Raw genomic sequence first — 13,138 nt, forward strand, 5'->3', positions numbered from 1 at the left:
GATTAACGAGGTCTAAAGCCAATTTTTTACCTGAATGCTAGATCTCTTTATTTTTCTCCCCCCGTGACCTATGGCAAAACAACAAATCTGCCTCTTGAATAAATCAGAACAGAGCTGTGGCTTGCTGCTAGCCATTCCTCTTCGTCCTTTCCCATCTCCTACACGGGGGGAGCTGCAGATTAGTGCCTGCCATAGCTAGGGACACAGCAAGTCATAATTAGCTCACAGGGTGCTGTTTATAGCTACTACACAATGCCAGGATTTGTTTCTTGTACTGAAGCTATGAATCTGTAAATGGGATTTTTATGAGGATTTATGTGTCATCTTGTGTTTTTCCTGGAAGCTTATGCCACTGTTGTTCCCAGGGGACGCGATGCACATTTACCAGAAACCCGACACACCGACTTCCTCCCCGTTCTTAAAAATAGGGATAAGAAGGCTTAGCAGATGATGAAAAAAGAATGTATTTAAGAAGCAGGTGGGTGTAAAAAAGGGGGTTGGAAAAGAGGAAGAGACTCAGCTACAGCTGGTAGCAGGGCTCAGCTCCAGGAAAGCCTACAATCAATTACTGCTGGCATGAAGCTGAAGCTTTCAGCAGGCACCCAGCTGGCACACGGCAGAGCAGGGCTGGGCTGGAGCCAGCCCCGGCCCAGGCACGGGCTTCCCTTCCCGCAGCTGCTCTGGGCCAGACTTGCTCTTGGCCAGACTCAAGTCCTCACAAATGCTGTCACCTGTCTGCTTTTATAAAAGCCCATCACAGCCTCTGCTCCTCTGAAAGCTGAGTCACCAACATCATTGCTAATGATTTATGTTCTGGCATCATTGCTCTGAACAAGGTTAAGCAGGATCAATTTAACCAGGAGAGACATGTCACCGAACCCCATCTGCACACAGACCCCTGCATCTCTGCTGGGAAGAGAAATACCACCCATTTGCTAGAGCAGAAATATGTTTGTCTTTGATATCAGAAGGGGCATGCACAGGTAAAGTCTCTTGAAGAAACTGCACTTTCACCCGAATTAAGACCAACAGCTTCAAACTGAGGCTTTTTACAAAGAGCAGGCTCCGCTTGTTTAGATTTTTCTATTACAATATGGGCACATTTTCAGCACACGGCAATATTCCATAATGAAATTACAGCCTTCATCTATAACATCTCCCTCAAGCTATGCCACTTCAGAAAAGCAAGTTATTATGCTGCTCAACGCTGCACCAGCAAACCCCGGCACCGGTGACTGGCAGCACAACTAATGGATATAGCAAGGATGTGTTTGACTGACAGACCAACTTTATTTGTCAAAACCAAAAGCACCTACATGCCAAAGGAAGCCTGATATAATTGAAGGAGGCTGGGGGAAAATAAACCCCACCATTTATTTCTTCAAAGGAATGAGAGAAACTAGGGCAAGAAAACGAGAGAGGACCTGATCCTCCTCTACTGAGGCAGTGGGTCAGAGGACAGGGCATTTAGCATTGTCATATATACATAAAATATACACATGCATGAAATTTGAGAATGAGAAAAATCTTGAAAGCAAGCAGCATCTTGGCTGGAGCACAAAGCTGACATGAGACCACTGAAGGCACTAATGTGACTCTCCTCACTAGCAGCTGTGGGAGAAGGGAGAATTAACAACTTTCCTAACCACTGGCAGGAGCATCAGGGTAGGACCCCTGTCAAAACTGAAACAGCAAGTTTGGAATTTATTTCAAGGTGTCCAAGAAATACGCAACACACATTGCTTTTCCCCTTCTAATTAAGGCAAAAGGTATTAACTCTGACTGCTTCTCCTATTATTCTGTTGTTCTTTCCACAAAAGTGCAGCCAAATGGTGCAAACTCAGCTATGACTCAGGTAAAAATGCAGAACATCTCACCAGCCCAGCCAAACACAAGCTCCATAATCAGTACAGCATATCAATAGAAATCACTCTCAGGCTGCTTTTACCCATTGTGAAAAATCTAGTCCCAGGGTCAGCTGCACTTACATCTTTCTCTTCATAAAACAGTGTTATGCAATTCCTGGGAATAACGAGCACAAGCAACACAGGAATGACTGATCTATCTTTAGAAATGTGTCAGCTACAAAACAAAGCGTGACTTTTATGCTCTAAAATAGGCTCACAAACATTCTTAATTTTGTTGCACAACATTTTGTTTTCATGGAAGCTGGACTGTTACATAAATTTATTACTTGCACTTTCATGGCTGCTTTACTGCTTTTAAAATGTAGAGCACCAAATAAAAACAAATTATTTCAACAGCAATGCTGGAGACTTGTATTATAATACTGAATGTTTGATTGCCTGTATTATTTACTTCTGAGCTTTAACACAATTTTTGAATTAGGATTTTTAAGTTATTTAGCTGGATTATTTCAGCTGAAGTTCTAACATGGTGGCCTATATTTTATTGGTTTAATATATCTAAAAGAAAAAAAAAAAGGGTTGACAGTAATGATAGCACAGCAGCAAAAAAAAAAAAAAATCAAGAAAGGTCTTTTCTTAGGAGTTTTATATTATGAGGCCCAGCAGAACAGTACTTCAGAGAGACAAAAACTCCTAAGTAGAAAGTGCCAGCAAGAAACATTTCCTGAGAACTAGCAACCTCTCAGAAGAATGGAAAGGATCTGGTCAATGAAGAGAAGAAAGCGTGAAGCAATCAGCAAGTGTTACGAAGAACTGAGCACAGAGGTTACCCTGAGACAAGCTGTGACTTTACCTGGAGCATATATCCACTGCTTTGAGTGGGTATCCAACAGCATTTGCAAGGAACACAATAGCAGTTTACTTCCCTATTGCCTTTTCTCCTGCACGTACATGGGCTTTGTTACTACTGTGGATGAACCCAGCATACACAAGTACCAGTGCTTGTGCCACCCAATCTCCATTAGCTCCTGCATTCCTCCCTTCCCCTCCAATTCCCATAAAGAAAGCAGAACAATTGCTACACATAAACAATCAAGTGGAAAAGGCACTCTGAGTTCAAATACAAATCAATGCCTACCTGATTTTGGAATTACAGGTCATTTCATTCTCAGGGTAGTGAATATCCACTGCATCCTGAATGACTGTACCATACTCATAGACTTTAATCTTCTTTGTCACTCCAGCGATGGCAAAGTAGTCACAGTCTCGGTCGAACTCAATACTGAGAAACAAAACACAGGTTGAGAACTCTATGAAACACCCCACACATACTTACCAGGAGGATATTTTACCTCCTAAACATCCTGGTACAGCAGAGTGGAAAATGTACAATTTTCAGTTTGCAAATACCCAGTTCAGAACACCCTGGTCAGGTCTGGCACACACCCCAATGGTGCAGAGCTCTTGCTCTAAATCACTGTTCTCTAATCCACCCATCAACACACACATCTCCATTTCTGTGGTAGCACAATCCCCCTCTCACAGCCAGGATATTTGTTCACGTGCTCTGGAGGCTTTTCAGTTCAGCCACACCATCTACACTGCATGGTACCCAAAGGTCAAAGCCAACAGCCTGTCCTGGAAACGTGCTTAACATTCCATGGCACGACTGCCCATTGATTCCTCCTGTGTACAACAGCTTCAGGAACTTCTAAGTGCTAATGCAGAGCAAAGCAGTATTTGTGAAAAAAACCCTTCTAAATTCCCTGGGTAACAACAGGGGTTTGAAATCAGATCATCAGTACTGTAAAAACAATGCACACTATGACTTCCACTTAGGGTTGCTTGTGCAAACAGAGGCATCTTCCTTCTTGACCCACAGGGCAAGTTTGTAATAAATATCAATGAAGCTGGAAGTAAAAGCAGTCAACTTATAACAAAGTTAAGCTGCAAATGAGAAAAGCCTGAGGTTGTACGTGAAATACATCTAAGAGAACGGCAGGCAGCAGGTTACAAACAGCTAATGTCATTCCTGCCTTCACAGCTTGGAAGGACTTGAGAGAAATCTGCTAGACATCCAGCAGCTGGGGAAGTAACCCTGCTTCCCTGGAGCTTCTGCTTTCCTGCAGCCCATGGCACTACTGGCAGGGGATGTGCACATACACCTACTTCCTTTGAGGGCATCAGCCTCAATGTGACACCTCCCCAGAAAGAGTGTGTGGGCAGCATTTGCCCTCAGTCACAAGGTTTCTATGATCATTAACCAGCTGTCCCCAAGTCTTCTGACTAAGCAATCAATCCGCTGTTTAAAGAAGTCTCTTTTGGAGTTCTTCCACTCACTAATTCATTTCAATCCCTGCTGTCTCTATCACATTCCACCCCCCCCAAGAATCAAGAATGATTATGAACCAGGGAGGAAGTTCTTAATGGCACCAGGGAAAACAGAATTTACACTAATTTCACATTCAAAATCCTGAAAGCAGGGGTATTTAAGGTACCTTTCTACAATTAGAAAGCATTAAACCAATTTCAAGAAGAGAAAGGGCTCTTCAGGCTGTCCCCATAGCTGTAACAGGAAGAACTTTCCATTCCTCAACAGAGCTGCAAAGTTGAAGGCAATGCAATGTTTCCAAGGGAAGATAAATTTAAACACCAACAGAATTTTCAAGTCCTTGTAAAGGAGATACCATCAAGTTATTTTCAAACTATGGAGCGAAAAGATTGTTGATATGCAGTCTGCTGCCATAAAATATTTCAGTGAAGCAGCTTGAAACTTGGCCCTTTAACTCAGGCAGCCAAAGTTCTCCCAGGCAGTGGCAGGAGATGGCCCCACTCACAACTGATTGCTAGAGAAGCTAATCAGGTGCAGCCTGCAAAATGGTGAGCCTCCAAAATGCAGGGAGAAACATGCTTATGGCTGGGGAATCAAACGAGCATGAGGGATCTACTTAAATAAAATGGGAGAGGGAAAGAAGTCACTTAAGCATCCAGGCTGCTCGCCCTACTCCCCAAATCTACATTAATCTAAATCACTTTTTATACACACAGGATGAAAACACCATTCAGGCCTGTCTTGTTTTGTCAGCTCACCCTGTTCTGTGGAAGAATTTTATAATCAAAGCCTCTATAACAATACAACGGATTTACTTGTACCACAATCTTAATTGAACCGCCGTCTCTGCTCCTGCTCGCTGCCCTGTGGATTCAGGTAAAGCACAGCTAAACTGATGGCAGTGATTCATCTGCCTGGATTCAATTTAAACCCTCAGCCTTCTGCTGAAGAAAGAAAAATAATGCATTACAATGTCTGGTAAAAAGCCAAGTTATTAGAACAGAATAGAACCTCTCTCATTTGGGTTGGGTTTGCTTCTCTAGAATTAATTCAATTTTTTTTTTTTTTTTTAAATAGAGACATGCTGTAGACATAACAAATGAGTATTTCAATATGCCCATAAAAGTTAACACATCATTAAAAAAATAAAAAGCCTTAAGCAATGGAATTGTCAGACCTGTGACCTTCAAACAGCATCAAAGACACTGCAGGGAAAAAAAGAATGCAGAAATAAACCACTACCAGCACAGACAACACACACCTGCACCTTGGCCTCCCATCACCTGTGCTCAGTCCTGGGAGAGACAGTGTTCTCACTTTCTGCCAGTCAGCTTTTTGCCAGTGATTTACAAATAAAAATAGGAACAGTCTAAGTATCTAATCAAGTGGATTATATACCATATAAAACTGTTCCTAATATTTGCAAAGCTCTGCTCATGCCTGGACTAATCAGCATTAGGACAAACAGCCTACTTGCACAGCAACCATTATTTTTATGCTTTTTCTTACAAGTCTTTTAAATACACTTAGTATTTTGCAAGCCCTATTTGCATTTAACTGGCTCGTGGGTATTCCTGTCACTTGCTGCTTGAAGTCTTTGTGTCAATGTAAGCGCTTGCTTATACACAAGCTTATCTATATGAAAATTCACCAGAGAATTTAAGTTTTGTTTTGTCTTGTCAAAAGACTCAACTGAGCCAGCTCAGAAAGACAACATTCTACTTTGCAGGTATTACATTTACCCAGTCCAAGTCAAATTCCTCATTAGCACAATAACAACATGCAATAATAGAATAGGAAATAATTAAAACCCGCAGTAAAATTACCTTTTGGACCAGCAATGGTCCTTGCTCCTCAAAGATGTACTTATTAAAAACAGTTACCAACTGCTCCTTTTTTTTTAGCCTGTTTTTAAACTCTACATTTCTGACTGATAAAGACTAACCAAATTTCTATAAGGAATCTTTTGGGGACACATGAACTGATGGGTATTTGAAAAAGCTTTATGAGCATGCCACAGAAATACTTAATGAAATTACATTGAAAGGATTTTGTTCTAGGGAAAATAGAAGAGAGATATATCTCTCATTCCCAAATCACTGTTTTCTTTCTCCTAAGAAGTTGACAATCAACATCATATGGAAATACCACTAAGAGCTGCTAAAATGTAAGCACATCCTCAAGGGTTCTGGTTTCTCCACTGCTTATCTTAATTCCCAATCTGTGAGATTATAAATCAATTGCTTTATTTTAATGGTAAAGCCCATGACCTTGGAGGACACTCATAGCTAACAAATAGAATTATGAAATAAATTGCTTCTGAAACATGCCTGGAAGCCTGCTTTGGTGTTGAGGATAGAACAGCAGGGAAAGAGTAGAGAAGGAGTATTTAGCATCTCTGCCATTGTGTAAAGCCTTACTACATTTGCATCCTGCTGGTGTGTGCAGTTGTTCTCCACATCCCCGGAGGATGCACTGGAGTTAGGGAATGCATACAGATGGGCAACTAAATTGATTAAAGGATTGGAGCAGCTGCCTCACCATAAGGGTTATAAACAAGGCAACAGCAAGACTGGTGTTCAACAAGTCACACTACAACTAGGAGCTACCTGCCAGAAGATTTGATTTGGGACAGATGAGGGTTTCCTCCTGTGCAGATACACTTTTAAGAACCACACACGCGTTTCAGGTAGTAACTCCTACAGAAGCAACCAGTAGCAGAGTGAACCTGACAACAATAATCCATGTACAACTGGTTCATATTAACAGGTATGCACTGTATCCACTGTTTGAAAACAGGAGAAGTGGGGCTTCTAAGTGCATTTGCCTTTAACTGCACCACCAGTTAAAGGTCTTCAGCCAACTGCTCCTCTTCCCTTTCCATACAGTCTCCAATTGCTACTGTAATCCAAAATACCTCAGCCCTGACTTGTTACCAAAATCTGTGACTGTAGGAGTTGCCATTTCTACAAAGTAGATGATTCAGTCCCTCTCATGGAACTGTATATATCTGTATCTATATATATATATATATATGTACACACAGACACACATAGAGACATTTTCCTCTCTGGATATACCAAAGCCTTTCTATTCTGTTTCTCCCCAGCCTAGTGTTGTTTCTATCTCTGTATCTCTAACATCAACTCCTATCTTGCTGTGGAGTCCCATATTTTATGGTAACATGGATATATTGTTGGGACTTAATTGGTGAGAAGAATGAGATACCAACAGCAGCTTTTGTCCCTCACTTACATTTCCTTAAAGTCTTTCTTACTCTGTGCTTCCCCTTCACGGTCTCCAAGGGGTCACTTCTAACAATCCCAAGCCTGGCTATCTCTTTCCAATGCTCATTTTGAGGCATCAAAGCCAAAGAATAGAAATTTAGGTTACAATCCAACACCAAAGACACCAGTGCAGACTGTTAAGCACCTGGGAACAATACAGAAATTGGTATTAATATCACACACCTGACAGACTTTTTACAACAGACTGATATTTTAAGTAATTAAGCAAAGTAATTAGTGTCACTAAGTATGCACTGGCATACTAATAGGTGGTTTTTAAAAACAAAGCTATATTCAGGCATTGAAAGCTGCAGTAAAGCACTCAGATTTTGTGTTCTACCAGCTCAAAGCCTAAATTTTGTCACACATAAAAACAAAAGCTACTGAGAGAAAGTATATGAAGTTTCAGTATCAAAAACCTGTTTTGCCAAAGCTGTGAGTGGCTGAAATAAAAAACCAAAAATACCGAGGTTTTTCCTCTTTAATAAAGCAGCAGTTCCATTAGTTACTCCCTATTCCAGAGAACCACCTAGGTTAGTGCTTTTATTTCTGAGTCCTTAATCTGTGCCACAGGGACAAGGGACAAGGACAGACCACCACTGCAGAACATATTTCTTGATTCAAACTTACAGGCTGCCAAATATTTTCCAAAATATAAACTGAGCAAGCATGTCATGATCCCAGACAGGTTGTCATAATCCCTAGTGAGAAAAGACCACTTAAACCTCAGTTCTCTCTAAACTGTTATTTGGATAGATAAATTAAGTGTATAAATGAGATTACCACTCAAAGTCATTCTATCAGAGAGCAAACACTTATATCTCTAAGAATCATATTACCTTGGGTTAGATGCGACCCCCAGATCACCCAGAAGTTTGCCACATTTGTTCTCTCATCAAGGAGAAGTCATCTTGGCTGCTCTCAGTAGATCAGACTCAAGTCTAATGGATGTCTAATAAAAACCAAGGGACAAGCTATTTTAAACTATTTCTTTGCAACTGTTTGGAATATCCCAGCTCAAGTGGCACCAGCAGTTACTGAATACACCCAGGGTACCCTTCCCATCACCTCTCCTCCTCCAGGCCCCAAACATCAGATGAGAATTCACTATCCCTAATCAAACCTATTTGAAGCACAAAAGAAGGAGACTAGAAAATCAGCTCTGTGTATTAATTAACTTTCCCCCACCATCTGGGAAATGGACTGGGCAGGGTGTTGCTATAGCCCATCAAAGCCTGCACTGCACAGGGAAGGACAGTCCTCATCTCCAGCCTCCCTTGGAAAGGCATCACTGCACCAGCCATGCTGCAATCATACATTCAGGATTTCTCTTACAGGCACAGTAGCCTGGAGGGCTGTTCTGCTCTGTTTGAAGAAAGGCATAAAAAGGTACCACATTAACAAAGTAATGTCATTAGACCTAGTTCCAGGCCCATTTCTTGCTTATAAAAATCCTTTTAAGTGTAATGAAATGCCATCAGTTCTAACAGAGACCACTTCATAATACTCCTGTTCCATAAAGAGCTTGTTTAAAGGAGAATATTGAACTTGAATCGAGGAGATTTGGTGGGCTTAGATCCATCTCACAGCTCAGAAATCAAACCCAACAGAGCTACTTTCATGCTTTGTCATCTCTAGATAAAACGGAGTCATTCTCTTTTCAAACCCAATGAGAGCATATACTATGCTATGGGATTAATTGAGCTCCTTGCAATAGCTCAGTTTTCAGAACCATGCTCCTCCCTACCTTGCAAAGAAGTTACCAGAACCCTAATCTCCTCTAAATACAACCCAAATTATCCCAGAAAGCCATAGCAGGCTTGCTATGGCTTCCCAGTCTTGGCTATAAGACTATAGCTAGAGACAACTAGCTGCTTCTGCTGCATACAGTTTATTTTCCATACATGTATTCAGGGCAACTTGGCTTAATTAGCACTAATGATGAGAAAACCTATAGGGAACTGCTGAATTCTGCAAGCAACCAAATAGAAAGCGTATTGATAAAAAGCCACTTTACTGCTGGGAGATGCTCTTCTGCATGTTGAAGAGAAGATGACGACAATCCCAGGGTTTCAATGCCAGATCCACACAAGTACAATGAGCCAAAGCTGCTGCAAACGACTACCATGCAACCTAATGAGGATTAGATGCAGTTTTCCCACAAACACCATTTTAAGTAAGCTAGTGCAGGAAAAAATGAACTAAAAATGCCAAGAGTTAAATGTAGAGTGTTCCTTATGACACTTGAAAATTCAAGCCAAACGATCAGTCTGTCTGCTGCCGTATTTTGGGTAACCTATATCTATATTTGGAAACCAGGAGGTATTGCTTCACCTAGCTGGGCTGATACACCGTGGGTTATGAACAGCTCTGACAGCAGCCACAACACAGAGTCAACATTTTCAAATACTAAGGTGGAAGAGGTTACAACTATCCAAACATTCTCATCTGCCTTCAAGTCTGAGAAATGTTTCCAGTACAGAATCACTGAATGGATAAGGCTGGAAGCCACCAAAGTAGGTCATCTAGTCCTGTCTCCAGCAGGATCATCTCAGAGCGCAGGGTTGCAGCCAGATGGTTCTGGAGTATCTCAGGGAGGGAGACTCTACACTCTCTCTGGGTACTCTGTCCCAGTGCACCATCACTGCACAGGAAAGAAGTTCTTCATGTTCAGGTGGAACAAAACATAGCAGCCTCTACCCAAGCTGAAGTTTTAAAGAGGAAACCCTGCTCCACAACAACCTGTAAGGTGGTCTGAACAATAGCACCATCTTATCAGGATTACACCATTAAGTAAGAAGGAACTCAAGTTGTGGCAGGAACTGAAATGCCTTCCAGATATAAAGCCATTCAAAAGGTTGTTTCCAAGCCACCCTTTTGTTACTACACCAAAAAGGATTTTGTTTCTTCGAAATTGAGCACAGCAACAGTTAACAGAGCTGATGAGGCAGGGAAACAAACAGATCTGAAAGATCTCCATCAAGACATGGGGTTTTTAACCAGTGCAATCTATGCTCCAGTTCATGCTTCCTCCATGATTTGGCAGCAGCAGCTGAGGATGTTTGTCTCCAGCTGACCACACTGCCAGAGGTCCCATTTCACAGGACAAATCACCACCCCAAGCCTGACACTGCCAGACAGCCTGCAGAGAATCAGGAGGGACAGCTGGAGACAGTAACTCCTTTAGACAACTCAGCTCAATCCAACAGGCACCATGAGTCAGGGCACCAGCCTTCCTAAATATCAAGTCCATACACCACAGATGAGCCTTTACCAAGCGTGGGAAGGATGGGCTTGGGCCATTATCTGCAATGATTCTACTGTCTGGTAATGACAGAACAAGGTTAAAGCATCATTTGAAGCATTTTTCATCCAGCTGACAGAACTGTTTCGTGAGATTTCTTTTGATGGCATTTTGAATCTTATTTCACCAGTATTTTGAACGTCATCCTTCCTTACTTTTTCTAAAGAATGGTTTATGTATACCCTTAATTCCACAGTCTCACAGAGAAGTTGTTCTGACTTCACTTGAACAAATGTATGCACACACTTATATATAATCCCATGAAAACATAAACATCACTTCATAGCTTATTCTGTGTTATTTATTACCTTATTCTATGAAACAACTATGCAGCACATAAATCCCAAACATGACTTGGAAACTGTATTTATTAATGCAAACGATGATTTATTAATAATCATGAGCTCAAGCCTCTTCTCCAGGCTGAGCTGCTTGTAAGGTTTATTCTCAGAATCATTTAAGCCCACACCATACATCTTTGCATGGTTTAACACACTACCTTATTATATTGTTTCAACTACCTACTGTTTAACAGGCTAATGTCTCTAGTTGGCCAGGAACAAACAAACAAAAAATCCAAAGGCATGCTAATGCTTTTCAGATCATCAGCTCTTATAAAATTCAGGCATTTACAACAAATATGGCTAGAAAACGGAAAGAATACTGTAATAAGATACAGAAATCCATGTTCTATTAATAACAGGTTTGTGTCTTTAAGCAGAAACAAGAATTCACTGTATCAACATTCAACACCAAATGAAAGCTATAAAACTAGGGGGGATTAAATGAAATCCATCTCAGACTTTGACAAACACTGTTGGAATGCAAACTGTGTGTGTAAGATGCTGGAACCACACCTTTTGTGGCTTGCCTGGCCAGTTCTTGAGGCCGAGACACATCACTGCTGCCTGATGACACCCCTTCTCACATGAACATCACGAGGAATGGAAGCACAGCTACCTCCAGCCTCACTGAAAAGATTTTCATCCTGAGCAACCAAGAGGAGTGGATGCAATGATGCAAGGCAATTTCCACATGGTAATGATGCCATTTTGGTTTTTACTTTCTTTTCTACATGCTTTTATTTCTGAATTCTTCGCACATACATTTGTAGCTCTGGAGCCTATTCTATTAGTGGCTAGTTTTCCCAGTAATTTTCCATGCCCTTTCTTTTAGTAAGAAAGACAAAACAAATTCCTCTATGCTATCCTGGTTCTTCCTAGCTACCAAGGCTGAGAACAATTCTTTAAGATACATTTTCATAAACAAAGTACAGCTAGTACTAATACTAGCTAGACTGTACCTTTATCCCAAGTACAGTCCCCAAGTCTCTGAGGTCTCTAGTCCAATATCCTGGTCACAGCAGGGGCATCTCTGATCAGACATAGGTTGCTCAAGGCTTTCTCCAGCATGTTCTTGAATAACTCTAAGGATGGAGCTTGCACCACCCCTTTGGGAAGCCTGCTCCAAATCTGGATTACTCCATGCTACAGGCAGTGACTGCTACAAGGCAAGAATGGAAACTCCTTGCACAAACTGCATGTAGATCCTTCATGATATTGAAAGAAAAGAAACAAAACAAACCTGAAGAACAAACACTATTTAAAACATTTTGTTTAAAAGTCAATTCCCAAATTTGTCAAAAGACTGCTCAATAGTTTTAACAGATCCTTTATGAAAATTCATAAAGTTGAAATTCAACTAAAAATTCTCATCTAATTGTCTGCAGATAAAGACAGGTTTCAAGCACTAAGAGAGCTTAATGGGAAAAAGATCTTCCTACTACCAAATAATCTGAAAATTAGTAGGAAAAAAATTAGGTCCCACTGGCAGCCATGCCACTTCCATTCATTAACCTCACAATTTCAAGTTATTTAAATTTTAGCTCGTATGTTGATGAAATAAACTTCTCTCTGCAGCATCACCATGGTCACCAGAAGGTTTACTTTTCAGGTCAAGACTGGAGACAAGAGCAAATAAGCTCTTTTCTGGTGTCAGTCCTTGGTACCAGCAGCCCATCCTGGGGACTCTGAGGGCTGTGTTCCAGGCTAGAGTGTCCCTGAACTCTGAATTCAGAGATCAGAACTGACCCCTGCATAACCCTTTTGCTGGGTACAAGTCACATTTAGCTTCTGCTCAAGGGACCCAGACCACAGTCATGTATTAGGAAATACATCAGTTCAGCACTCCAGAGAAAGATGGGAAAGTAAGGGAAAGGCTCTTCACTTCAGCTCCAATTAAACAAAAATCTCATTTCAGCCTCAGACAATGTCTGATCTTCAGGCCAGAAGTTCAGATGAAGGAAGGTAAGAGAACCACAGGACAAGCACAAATAAGTTTCCTTGGT

At 41.2% G+C, this 13,138-nt stretch overlaps 1 protein-coding gene across 3 annotated transcripts in view; it reads right to left on the reverse strand.

The window, feature by feature from the left end:
- The window catches only part of COP1 (COP1 E3 ubiquitin ligase), a 124,303-nt gene that overhangs the window by 68,682 nt on the left and 42,483 nt on the right, over positions 1–13,138 (reverse strand). For all 3 annotated transcript variants that reach the window (XM_058842794.1, XM_058842793.1, XM_058842795.1), the window contains one exon: positions 3,007–3,150. In XM_058842794.1, coding sequence (XP_058698777.1) covers positions 3,007–3,150 — 144 coding nt within the window. The remainder of the gene's footprint in view (positions 1–3,006; positions 3,151–13,138) is intronic.

The sequence above is a fragment of the Poecile atricapillus genome, chromosome 7, assembly GCF_030490865.1.
Source record: "Poecile atricapillus isolate bPoeAtr1 chromosome 7, bPoeAtr1.hap1, whole genome shotgun sequence".
Taxonomy (NCBI): Eukaryota; Metazoa; Chordata; class Aves; order Passeriformes; family Paridae; genus Poecile; species Poecile atricapillus.